This window comes from Anarhichas minor, unplaced genomic scaffold (assembly GCF_050575085.1).
Source record: "Anarhichas minor isolate MPS153535 unplaced genomic scaffold, ASM5057508v1 ptg000011l, whole genome shotgun sequence".
Classification (NCBI taxonomy): Eukaryota; Metazoa; Chordata; class Actinopteri; order Perciformes; family Anarhichadidae; genus Anarhichas; species Anarhichas minor.
Genome location: NW_027466457.1, coordinates 14,758,957 through 14,771,827, shown reverse-complemented (window position 1 = coordinate 14,771,827; position 12,871 = coordinate 14,758,957). Strand labels below are relative to the sequence as shown.

The window sequence follows — 12,871 nt, the reverse complement described above, 5'->3', positions numbered from 1 at the left end:
CCTTCTTTTTAATTGTTTTTTTAAAGTGATATTACCACGTGCCTAAATCAGCTTTAAACTATTGTCTAAAAAATTATAATAATAATAAAAACAATAAAACATAGGGAATGAAAACGTTTTGTTTTTATTGATTATATTTAAATAAAAACAATGAATTATATTTTTATTTTTCATATTGTAAATGTTATGTATTTTATTACGTCACTTCACATTTATTTGCTGTTGCTTAACATTTTCTCTGTAATGAAGGCCTCTTGCATTTGTCAAAAATTGGAATTGGCTTGACTGAAAAAATTCTATTTGGGGATAAAAGTCAAACATAAATTAATTAATAATTTGCCTATAATAAAATAACAAAAATACAAACAGCTGACCTGATCTAATAATTAAAAATAAGAGGTGAATTATGCCCTTAACTTGCTAAATAAAACCCAAATTGTCATTGTTCAGGCTTTAAAGGCGAAACAGCTGTTATGAAAATAAGTTGTGACAGTACATACTAGCTTTAAATATCTATTTCCAGCAATACTGAAGGTCGTCATCGATGTGAGGAGCAACAGGTGAGCTATCTATTCAGTATTTATATATATTATATTAAATGGGCGTGTTCGAACACGCCCATTCAGGATCCTCCTTTCCTGCAACCCCATCATGTGATCCGGGGCCAACTTCCCTGTTGTTGAATTGGACAACAAGAACTCCTGCTGCGGTGCTCCAGAATAAGCTTTTCACAGGTACACACTTCAGACGTATTGTTGAGTTTATGTTGCACATATAACATTTGTTTATTTTACTTTTTAACATGTGTGATGTTGTCGTTTTATATTTAATCTGCCGACTAGTTAAGTGTAGCTCTTGCCTACCTGTCAGCTGTTCCTTGACGAACGATTCTGTTTATGTGCAAATATTTTGGGCTTTTATTGGATGTCTGACAGCGGTTTGAGCTTGTTTGTTAGTTTGGCGCTGTGTTCTTGAGACAGTGTCAGTTTATTCCTAAATTAAATAAGTAATAAGTTGGATATTCAAAAGACATACTTTCCAAATACATATTAATGATTTGGAATGCAGATGATTAATGTTATTTATGAATAATCGCGGTAATTTTTACATTACAAGTCGTTGTTTTTAGAGGAGTTTGTTCTTTTTATGCTGAGAGGGCAGTCACGTGAGTGAGTCACGTGATGTAAACATTAAACATGGCCGCCCACGGATCACAGCGGTAGCACTGTCGCTGGTAAAGTGTCGTTTGAAGGCAGTTTTAGGCCATTTAACATGACACGACACTGAAATCTTCTGTAATAACAGAACAGAGACTCACAGGAGCTTATGGGGAAATGTCGTTAGCAAGTAACTTAACGTTAACTGTTAGCCGTTAAAATGTCGACGTGCTAGCTTCTTCCCTGTTTCTCCTCTCGAGCTGGACCTGAAGCAAATGTCAGTTGGTGATTATTGGGACGTCTGGTATTGAACATGATGCAGCATAATTAACTCGCTTTTTCCTCAACTCTGCTACGTTTTGAGGATGTTTTTTTATTTTATTGAATGAACTCCTGGTCTCTTCCTTACGTCCAGCAGCCACGATGAAGACAGTCTGAGGCACAAGATCTCTATGGGCAGCCGGAGACAGAAAGCAGTGGATGATGGAGAGCAGAGTCTCATTGGGTCTCCATCTGCCGCTGGTGGGGATCTCCCGGACCAAGATGCCTCCACGCCGGGGTTCGTCTATGTGTTGGCGTTCTTCTCTGCCCTGGGGGGGTTTCTCTTCGGGTATGACACCGGGGTGGTCTCTGGGGCGATGCTGCTCCTGAAGGAGGAGATGAACCTGAACACTCTGTGGCAGGAGCTGCTGGTCTCCAGCACCGTCGGGGCCGCGGCGCTCTCGGCCCTGAGCGGAGGCTCCTTGAACGGGTGGCTGGGGCGCAGGGTCTGCATCCTGTTGGCCAGCTTCATCTTCGCCGTCGGGGGCGTCATCTTGAGCTTAGCCCCGGACAAGGTGGTTCTTCTCGTGGGCAGAGTCACAGTTGGTTTGGGCATAGGTGAGTTTGTGTAATTTTGATCCATAAAGTCTTATCTATCCAGGTGAAGTGAGGGGATTAGAAACACCTTGTTTCACATTGATACAGTTCCACACATTCACAAGAAGTATTCAGACCAGTAGCAGTAGTACATTGTAAAAAAATACTCTTGTTACTTCTTGGTTTGGCTGCAAAAGTCAGACACAGACCAGAGAACAATCTTCTGCAAAGTTTGCCACCCGCCCGTCCCCACTACAGCCATGTTTGTGCTTTAATTGTTGCTACTGATGTAGCAACAGTGTCTCTCTTCAGCGGTTTACAGATAAGTCAAATAATCCATGGAGAAGTCCTTCACACTCATAATAATCAAACGTTTCGACTGGTATGAATGTTTGATGCTAAAATGCTGCATATTCAATAACAACAAGTACACAAGCAACTTCTCCCCTCACCCCACCTGACCTGCTTTTCCAGTGTTTGCTTGTATTTGCATTTAAAGGATAGTATAAAGTGTGGAAAGTGTTGCTGCGTTCGTTAAAACGAAACCCTTTTCTTGTTTGTTTTTTTCCCATCAGGCATTGCCTCTATGACAGTTCCTGTATACATCGCTGAAGTTTCCCCCCCTCACAAGAGAGGTCAGCTGGTCACCATCAACTCCCTCTTCATCACCGGCGGCCAGTTCATTGCGAGTGTGATCGATGGAGCCTTCAGCTACATGAGCCATGACGGCTGGAGGTGAGCATCGGTTCTACCGCCACGCTGTCTCCTCTGCTAGTGGCTTTACATGTCAGACCTCTGCTTTAGTTTGGTTTACCCTACCTCTGTCTTTGTGATTGATTAATAGAATATAATTTAAAGCTATTATAACAGTAATGGTGGTAAAACAGTGTGAAGTATAGACTGGATTAATGAAGAAACAGTAAAATAGAATACAGTTATACAACCTAAATACTATAAAATAAGTGATTAAAAGAAGCAATGAAACAGAATAAAATAAAAAAAACTTAGATACAACAAAACAAGTGAATAGAATAACATAAAACATGTCTATAAATCGTTTCAGGTATCAAGACTTCAGTTGCATAGTTTGCCCACCAGAGGGCACTGACTAGTTTAATTTTCAATCATGACATATCTTGGTCACACTTCTTTAAATCCCCCCAAAAAAGTAATTTTGGCTGATGACCTCTTCATAGCTATCAAAGTTTTACCCAGTACAGTACCCAGGCGGAGCGAACAGAGGATCATACATGGACTGGGCTTTAAAAAGGCAACTGTGAACCTAAAAAACTTCAATGAATATTTGTGCTCTGAACACATCTGTGTGTCTTTGCTGCCTCTATTCATGATTGAGGTTTATACAATGATGAAGCAGCTTGACATTGAGTCTTCAGACCCAGACTTGAGATTATTTGTTTAGCACCACTAACATCTCGTTCTCCCCCATACTGTAGGTACATGCTGGGTTTGTCCGTTGTCCCGGCAGTGCTGCAGTTCGTGGGCTTCCTCTTCCTGCCGGAGAGCCCCCGTTGGCTTCTCTTAAAGGGCCGGAGCCAAGAGGCCCGCCAAGCTCTCAGCCGGATCAGAGGAGGCCGGAATGTTGACGAGGAGTACGACTCCATCAGAACCTGCATCGAGGAAGAGGAGAAAGAGCCGGGTGGAGGTGAAAGAGATCTGTAAAAAAGAAATAAAAGGCACATTGATTCAATATTCCTTTATAGATTTTTTTTTTTTTGTCTGTTTGCTCTTTAGGAGGCCTTGTTATTTTGCGGATCTTTAACCACGGTCCGACTCGAAGGGCTCTCATCGTTGGCTGCGGCCTCCAGATGTTTCAGCAGCTGGCTGGGATAAACACCGTCATGTAGGTCGTCTCCTCGTCTTGTATCGGCTCACGCATAATGATGACGATCTCCCTTCTGCCTGATCACATCAGCCACCAATGTAACAGCTTCTTTTTTAACTCATATCCAGGTACTACAGTGCAACCATTCTGCAGATGGCTGGGGTGCGGGATGTTAAACGGGCGATCTGGTTGACTGCTGCAACTTCTGCCACCAACTTTGTGTTCACCCTGGTTGGAGTCTGGCTGGTGGAGCGCGTGGGCCGCAGGAAGCTGACCCTGGGCAGTCTCTTAGGTTTGTGTCTTCAGTTCTACAGTAATTAGTTGATTTATTTAAATTTCAGAATAGTTTATTACCCAGTGATTCGTCGAATAAAACACAAGTAGTGTATCAATCACAACGGAATAGAATCATTTTGAAACGGAACAATTCTAGCTGGCAGTAATTTGATATTTAGCTAGTTATATTTAGCATTTAGTTACTGATATTTAGCATTTAGTTATCTTTCTCTAGGTTTTAGTTGTAGTCTTGTGCTGAAGTCTCTTGCAGGATTTATTTCTTTATTCATGATTTATTCTTTCTCAGAGCTTTATTTAATGTTTTTTTCTGATGCAGGTACCGGTCTGAGTCTGACCGTTTTGGCCGTCGGGTTCTTGCTCTCGGCCCAGTTTTCTCCGCCCACCACCCTCCACCCGTTCGACGCTCAAAACTCAACCTGCCGACTATACGGGTAAGAAAACACGTTTTAATCATTACCTCTAATTCTGAGACGTTAGTTTGTAGTTTTTCTTATTGACAACTGCGATGTGTAGGCAAATATTGCCAGTCCAATATCCTTTTGATTTGATTGTTAAATATTTATCTCTTGAAGAAAAGTAGGTTTAAACACTTTTTCTAAAGAGTTCCTGTACGGACTATAAAATCTCCAGTGGGAGTGTAAAAAAAAAAAAAAAAGTATATTTCCATCTCTTCATGAGTCCTGTTTCTGTTTCACAAATATTGAAATATCCAAAAATCCTTTGGAGCCATCGATAAGATTAATACGCATATACGGCACTTATATTTAGCTAAATTTGACTCCTGGAGGTGAACTTTGTGTTCATTTCTGTGATGATTCGACCAAAGATCCTTCTGTTCTTCCTGCGTCTGTGGACGTTGTTAAAGCTTCACTATCTCATCACTAGTGAAGTCATCGCTGCTGGCAGAGTGGTTTTTGTGTGCTCGTCCGTTGCTCCGTGTTGTCTCAGAGGTTCCTTACATTCGGCTCTGTCCTCCAGGTCCTGTGAGTTCTGCATGTTGGATCCAGACTGTGGATTCTGTTATCGTGAAAACAGCAGCAGAGTGTTCGACTCCTCCTGCGTTCCCGTCAGTCAAGCGTCCACAGATCACGCCGCCTGGGGAAGGTCAGGAGGCCGATTTTTTTTTTTTTTTTTTTGTTTTGTTTTGTTTTTCTGTGTGGATGTGAGACACCCGTGTGGTCATCATATGTTTAAAATGTGTCTTTAAAATATACCCACAGTAAAAGCACCTGTGATCTGCGCTTAGATTGCTTCACACATGAAATGGTAGCAAAAGTAGCATTTATTAGAAGCAAAGACATGCAAATGCTGGTTTCAGTTTCTTGCAATGTTTTCTTTCATCCAGGTGTTTCAACCAGACGGAGGAAACTAAGAGCCCGATGTGGGCCTACAACTACTGTCCGACATCGTACTCCTGGCTCGTCCTGATGGGCCTCATCCTCTACCTCGCCTTCTTCGCTCCGGGTCTGAAACCACTTCTCTCATCTCGTATCCAGCTGTCTCCTTTGAATCTTTCTATGACATATGAAACATCTCTGATTGTTCTGAGCTAGTTTACATATTCCCCCCCCCCCCCAAAAAAAAGAAAGAAAGAAAGAAATTAAATTTATGCACCATGTTTTTAACTCAAGACAACCACAGAAATATCTCACAACTTTCACCGAGCGTGACACAAGCCCTTTTGGCTGATACAGGAAACAGTTGCCAGATAGAGGCAATGCTTTTTAATACTGCACCCTAAACATGGCAAAAGGCAACCTTTTTGAGAGATTGGCAACCAATTCTTGGCCTTTTGTTGCTGACAGCGGCAACCGCTTTTTAACATTTAGAAGTAGCGACAGCAAACCGCAAAACATGCACCACAAAATACATATTTTAAAAATACATTTGTTGTGGTTTTTAAATTTTGCTGTTAGTCTGTCTGTTTTAGAGACAATGTCGTAGCAAATAAGGTTGTTTGATTTTGGGGTAAAAACTTCGAGGAACCCGTCAACATCACAAACAAATGTGCAAATTTATTCAAGTGAAAGAACCAGATGAACTTGAAAACAAAAATGGAAATTTATAAAGCAACATGTCACATTTTCATTATTAAGCTGACATATAACTGCATAGTCTCTTTATTACTCAGAATATAAAGTGATGAAAAATTTGTTTCCAGCGACCAAAAGCTAAAGTAGTAAACCCTCCATGTGGTGCATCCGGTCCTGGTGATGAGAACGTCTCTGTGTGTTAGGTATGGGTACCATGCCGTGGACGGTGAACTCTGAGATCTACCCGCTTTGGGCCCGCAGCACTGGCAATGCCTGTTCAGCCGGGGTCAACTGGATCTTCAACGTCCTGGTGTCCCTGACCTTCCTCCACGTCGCTCAGTATCTGACGTATTACGGTAAATACACTGTTATATCGTCATGATATTGATCGTGATTGTACGAATATAATGGTAGATCATTGTCTGCCATTTGGCTTTAAATCTCATTATAATTGACAGGGTTCTTCTTGGACTGCAATGAGATATTTTCTTTCTTTACAGGATTTGTATGAAGGCAATAAAGTAGTCCATGAACATGAGTTTAAAGTTGATCACAATTCCTCCGGGGCATTGTGAGGGGTTTGTTTTTGGCGTTTTGCCGGTAAAACTCGGGCAAACATAAACAAAGCTTCAATCTCTCCTCCAGGAGCGTTCTTCATGTACTCGGGCCTGGTGGCGTTGGGGCTCCTCTTCGTCCTGGGCTGCCTCCCTGAGACCCAGGGCCTGCAGCTGGAGGACGTGGAGAACCTGTTCACCGGTCCGCTCTGCTCCTGTGGAGCCTCCTCATCTACTCGCAACCAGGTCCAATACACCCGGGTAAACGGCAGCAACTACCTCCCCTCTGACAACGACGCCTCAGATGTAGATTAAAGATTTCTTTTCTCTCTTTCCTCTTGGTGCCTCGGCTTCCTGATGCGGGGAGGAAAAGGTAACCGTGGTGTCTTTAGGGGGCTGCCTGAGCTCTCCGGTGATTGGCTATGACTCTCCCCTTGCTCATCATCTTTGTCTCACCTGGGAGTTGGTTACAGACTATGGCACTCTTATGGAAAAGTCCTCGATTAACACACTGATCATCTGTATTTTAAGGACATGAACTTTGGGAAATGGCTTTTGTTTTCCCAGCTGGTAGTATTTTAGATTTCCAGTAAAGAGCTCTTTGCATGACTTCAAGTCCGAGCATCCGTCTTTTGTGAGTGATTTCGGACTTCAAAATGTGTTAACCAGCGAGAATGTGTTTGTATTGTAGCCTCGATGATCTGTGGTTTTGAATTTGTGAAGGTATCGCATCCACAAGGTGGCGAATAAGAGACAAACACTATCATTGATGTCTGCCTTATCTGTACGTTGAGTAGAACTCTTCCTAAACACATTACTCCCGCTAACATGGGTTTAATCTTTTAATGTGTGCTGGTGTAAAACTCAACTGTTGATCGTGGGTTATTGCTGTTTGCACAGTGGAAGGGATTGCACTTTTTTTTTTAAACAAAAAATGTGGCTTTTTTGTCTTTTTTAAAAATATTTTTTTATGTGCGCTTGCTAAAACGGGTTGCTCAAATCTATTAAAAATTCTAGCAAGGTGCAGACGTCAGCCCGGCAAACTACGGAGTGGTGGAGTCAGACAGCGCCATAGCCTATATAACTGTAAGTACTGCATCCATCTGCTACTAATACCTTTCCCTGCTATGCTTAATATGCCTTTTTTTAATGTTCAATCTCTTTTTTTTTTCACAGCTCAGATAATGAACCACATTATACAGAGCAGCTTTGTTCACAGCATCCTGTTTGCACAGAGACACTTTGATATATGCCAATTTGCATTTTAAAAAATATAAAAATGGATGAGATTCCTTATTAAACGTTTTTAGGTACAGTCTTGATTTTGTTAAAGTGCATCTGTGTTTTTAAAAATGTTGCACTCAAGAACTAGTAATGTTTCTAGTAATCTACAGACATCTGGAGATGTTTAAACTGATTCTGATGAGTGAAACATTTGGAAATGGCACAAAGACCTTCATATGGGAACAGAAAATGTCCAATATTTCTAAGTACATCATTTTGTGGTTACTGATCCATAATCCTTTGTCATATTTGTTATGATAGCAGTGAGATCACCTGACTACTATTCATGTGAATCTTATTAATTACCAGCATGTGGGAGAAATTAAAAAGGGAAAAAGTATTTTGTACAACAGGTGGAGGGCAGGGATGTTTGTGTTGAGAAGGAAAACCAATAAATCTGTTTAACTTAATAATAACGAGGTGTGGTGATTAAAATTTTGTGTATAAGAAACGTTCATGCTGTATGTACTGTACAGTTACATTCCTCGTCTGTAATTTTGTTTTGTTCATCAATGTGATCTTTGGAAATAAATACACATACATACATTGTGACAGTATTTATTATGCAAAACGTCACCATTTGACACACTGTTAACATTAAGGTGTGGGTAGATGTGCTGTATATGAGTGTGTGTATTGACTCAAAAGGACATTTCAGAGTAATCAAGTTTTAGCCGTAAATAAATAAAAAAATTTTTTCTTTTGCCTTAGTTTTGAGATACCGATCTCTGAGATTTCTGCTACCACCTGAACACAACATTTAAATTTAAAGAGCACACTTAAACTTGTTTTCTAAGCTATAAACTAAGTTATGGGCCTGTACTGTGATGAAACACATTAATGCTAATATTGTCATTGATATCGACCGTTTGGGACTAATCTAAGTCATGAAATAAAAGAACGTTGACGTCTAATCAAACCCCCATCTTCGCTTCTCCCCATAGTGTATAGTTTTTACTTTAACGGAAACCGCTGTGTAGCATTACACAGCTCAGCTCATTCAGCAGCTGGATAGTTTGCTAGCTAACGTTATAAATGAATCAAATTCATTGCCCCAATATCACCATTTCCTAAGCTACCGTAGCTAGCTGTCATCAGCTCTGTCATATAGGAAGGCAAAGTTCTCCCCTTTCCGCTGTCTCCCATGGGACCTTAACTCGGGGAAAAAATATGTATCGTAAATGTACAATTTGTCAATTTTAAAGATAATTTTACATGTCAAGAGAGTCGCAGTTTGTCATAGATTTGTAGTGGTATCGTTTAGTTTTGTGTGAAACCGCTCAGTGAACTAAATCTCTCATCTCGCTCAATGTACATCACCAACACTACCGTTAACTTGGCTTGCTAGCTAGCTAGGTAACATGTTAGACCTGAGAGCGCGGGCGGGTGAATAAGGGTGAAGTAGTTCAGTATCTACTACAGAGTAAGTGTATGATATTTAGTCCCTGGATCACTTTATATCACTGAATAACATATTAAATGATGGTATTAATAATGAAAGAACAAAACAAGCGAACACAATATTCTTTGATATATTCATATCTCCTTCAAATATTCCACAACTGCTTTCTCTGCGTCCGGCACTCCACCTTCAGTTGTTCCCAGAATCCCTGCAAGGTCCCAGGTTCCCAGGGGTGGAAGTTATAACATTTACTCTCGTTTTTGTAACGAAGTGCTGTTTATCTTGTGGAGCCTACTTCTACTATGTCGGCTATTTTCTCCATTGAACCGTGGAGGAATCTCGGAAGCAAAACTATGTGCATGGCAAGATACCAACAGAGTTTAATTACATTTTCTTGTAAATAATTTGGGTGAACCGGCCCTTTAAATGTTATTTTAAGGTTCCAGACAATGAACTCGGCCCACTAATTAGACAAACCATATGAGTGTTTGTATGACTTGACCTGGGCCAACACCTTCAACACGTTATCGAGTAACAAGCTGATAAATAGCTCACACTGGGGTTGTGTTTCTGACCACATGGAGACTTTGTAAACAGTCATTATTTGGGTTAAACTCTGTTAAACAAATTTTGTTTTCAAACTGATTTCAAGTGTCAGCATGCAGTGCTTGGCTTCACTATAATATGCACTGACACGTGTTCAGTCACCAGTGAGCCTGCTGTTTCTCCGTGTCTTCCCCCGGTAACGGTAACGTGATAGGCTTGTAACGGGACTCCTTGTGTTTATGGTGTTACTGCCCAGCAAGAAGTGGACGGGTGGAGTGCCGGAGGCTTTCACACACAAACCAAACGTTTAATATGTAACCCTGGCGTGCTGTGGCTTAGTTATTTTTCTTGTTTGTAAGCAATATTTTACGTGTTTTAAACATGTAAACACAACTACATGATGAAGATATGTGATGTAAATAGCACATGATGTACTCAAAGAGATAATTGTGAGCTCACATAAATATGTTGTGGAGGTATAAATATCACAGTATCTATCTATATATAAAAGTCAAATTGCTTTTATTTGACTATATTTCTAAGTCCTTGACCAGTATATTTAAAAAAGAAAAGTCATCTATTTTAGATTGTTGCTTACAGTTCCATCCTGGTAGGTGTGACAATATGTTCAGGTTAGATTGAGTGTAAAATACAGATAATTTTAGCTATATCACAGCACAGTACATTTTGATAATATGTTTTCTTACTCTCCTTTGGCTACTCAGTGCTAGTTGGCCTAATTTATCTTTCTTAATTTTTGTCAGTATGTGTTTGTGTGTCTTTATGTCATGTTTATTAAACAAATAAGTCTAGTTTGTTTGCCTTGTTGTTGAAATGTGCTACAAACTTGCCTTGCCTTTAATGCGCCCTTTAATTCCTGTCTGTGATCACAAAGACATTCTGTGTCAGCACGTAAGAAATCCTTTATGTCCTTGACGTAGTTACTGTCCCGTCACTTAATCGTCTTCAGATCTCTGCTCGGGCCTCACATGGTACCATGATGGTTCAGGTCCTCAGGGTGGCACTAAAAGTTCCTTTAAGTGAGTCAGAAGTGAATACAGACTGTTACTTCAGACTGCACTAACCTGCAGGTAAGTCTTTCACCAGCATGTAGATTACAAAGCACTGTTTCATGTTTCATGTGGGTTTAATACACAGACTCATTATAAACATCTCTCTATATCTGCCTATTTCATACTGTAATATAATGAAGATTCATGGAGAAGAAATACCCTTTTTTTTCAATGCATAATCACAAATAATGACTTTAATAATGACTTAAATAATAATAAATGAATAATAAATAAACAGATTCCACAGGGCATGAGTAGTCTACTGATTTAGAAGGAAGAAAGAAAAGTATGTTCACTGATCACTAATCAGTCCTGAGATGTCTGATGATCACACTTAGTATTTAATGTATAAACATACTAAATATATAATAATAACCTGGCTTAATAAATGTAACTTTGCATACATTTTGATATGTTTTCTTATTCTCGTTTGGTTACTCAGTGCGAGTAACCAATTCATAAATTCATTGTTTTTCTTAATTTTTGTCAGTATGTGTTTGTGTGTCTTTATGCCATGTTTAAACAAATAAGACTAGTTAATTCATAAAAACAAAACTTAAAACACCACAACCTTTAATTATGTTAGATTAACAAAAAACAAATTGTTAGAAATATTTTGTTGGCACATTTATTTTTAAATATACCTTAAAGTAGGAAAAATTAAATCTGACATCACAGCTTGATCACATGTCAATACCATAATAAAGGAAAATACAAAAAATGAGAATCATACTAAATTAAAATAAAAAACGTAAAACAAATAAATAGAAATTAAACAAAACTTGATGTTGCATTTGGCAGTATGTCTACAGGTGTTTTAGACACTTTAATTTGAATTTAAACAATTATTAATCAATTCTTTTTTTTCTTTTGAGGGAATTTATAAAGTGAACAATTAACTGTTCATATATATTATATATACACATATTTTTTTCTTTTGAAATCTTAACAAAATTAAACTTTTATTTCTGACTTTTCTACATGTGTTTCACACCCTTGTCATGACGTGATCTCGCAGCCCCGGAGAGGGCGTGGCTTGCCGACGCATTGCGGCTCCCTCCCCGGTGCGTCAAACTTGTTGCGAAGCACGGCGGCGCGTGAGTGACCGCGTGCATGTGTTTGTGTGTGTGTGCGTTCTATATGCACGCCAGCGTGCGTGTGCACGTGCAGTGGCTCACCTAGCAGCTACAGCGGCGTCAGTCTGCATGTGGGCTCCAGCTGGAGCATCCGCGATGCGGCGCACGTAGACCACACCGCTGATATATCACGGTTAAACACGCCGTTAAGATAATTGTTGGTGTTTGTTTAAGAAATGGCGGCGCTGAAGTCGAAGTGAGCCGCTCCGTTTGCTCGAGAGTGCGCACTCGTTTTCTCTTCTCTCGCTCTTCTGCCCAAAGCAGAACAGTTTGTTTTTGTTCTCTTTTCCCGTCGACTATCGTGTAACAAGGAGTCATGACTTCAGGGCAGGATGAAAGCTCAGTCCGTGTGGCGCTGAGGTAAGTCACCAACCATTTCTCTCTCCATGTTTCCATCAGGAGGGCTACATGCGTAGCAGGGGGCTTTAATTGCGCCCGGTGCCACCTGTCAGTCGGTGCCGCAGGCCTTGCAAACACCTGCACGTCGACGGCAGCATCTGCGCGCGCACACACATACACGCGCTATCTCGTGACCCAGGTCCAGCCGGGCACCTCTTGATTGCTTTCTACTAGCTTCTTATGACAGATTTTTGGATTGGCCACAGTGTGCTTTCACACCCATTGCACAGCTACACACACACACGGGTCCATCTCTAGCACACTGTGTGCATGCACGAGGAGGGATGAT

General features: G+C 40.5%; 2 protein-coding genes and 1 long non-coding RNA gene across 15 annotated transcripts in view; 2 read left to right on the top strand and 1 right to left on the bottom strand.

The window, feature by feature from the left end:
• The first annotated feature begins 590 nt into the window (after positions 1-590).
• LOC142947785 (proton myo-inositol cotransporter-like) lies at positions 591-8,573 on the top strand. 5 transcript variants are annotated; one of them, XR_012953423.1, is made up of 12 exons: positions 591-734; positions 1,573-2,036; positions 2,591-2,750; positions 3,470-3,678; positions 3,768-3,876; positions 3,987-4,150; positions 4,472-4,586; positions 5,134-5,259; positions 5,501-5,619; positions 6,392-6,544; positions 6,834-7,828; positions 7,919-8,573. XR_012953423.1 is itself a non-coding variant. In XM_076089613.1 (11 exons), exons 2-11 carry the CDS (start codon positions 1,610-1,612, stop codon positions 7,055-7,057), a joined length of 1,806 nt encoding a protein of 601 aa, XP_075945728.1. In that variant the 5' UTR covers positions 591-734; positions 1,576-1,609; the 3' UTR covers positions 7,058-8,573. The 5 variants fall into 5 exon arrangements, 4 of the variants coding, with proteins under 4 accessions (XP_075945728.1, XP_075945726.1, XP_075945730.1 ...); XM_076089613.1 differs by having other exon boundaries at positions 1,576-2,036; positions 6,834-8,573; XM_076089611.1 differs by having other exon boundaries at positions 6,834-8,573.
• Positions 8,569-12,675, bottom strand: LOC142947786 (uncharacterized). Its single transcript, XR_012953424.1, has 2 exons — positions 12,226-12,675; positions 8,569-11,008 (listed from the first exon to the last, which is right to left on the bottom strand). It is a non-coding gene; the product is annotated as an uncharacterized LOC142947786 (long non-coding RNA).
• The window catches only part of kif21a (kinesin family member 21A), a 38,061-nt gene continuing 37,403 nt past the window's right edge, over positions 12,214-12,871 (top strand). For 4 of the 9 annotated variants that reach the window (XR_012953422.1, XM_076089608.1, XM_076089607.1 and 1 more), the window contains exon 1: positions 12,214-12,543. Coding sequence is in view for 8 of the 9 variants with exons in the window: in XM_076089608.1 (XP_075945723.1) it covers positions 12,500-12,543 (44 nt within the window). In the remaining variant the exon portion in view is untranslated. The remainder of the gene's footprint in view (positions 12,544-12,871) is intronic. The other 5 variants (XM_076089604.1, XM_076089603.1, XM_076089602.1 and 2 more) reach the window with 3 other exon arrangements.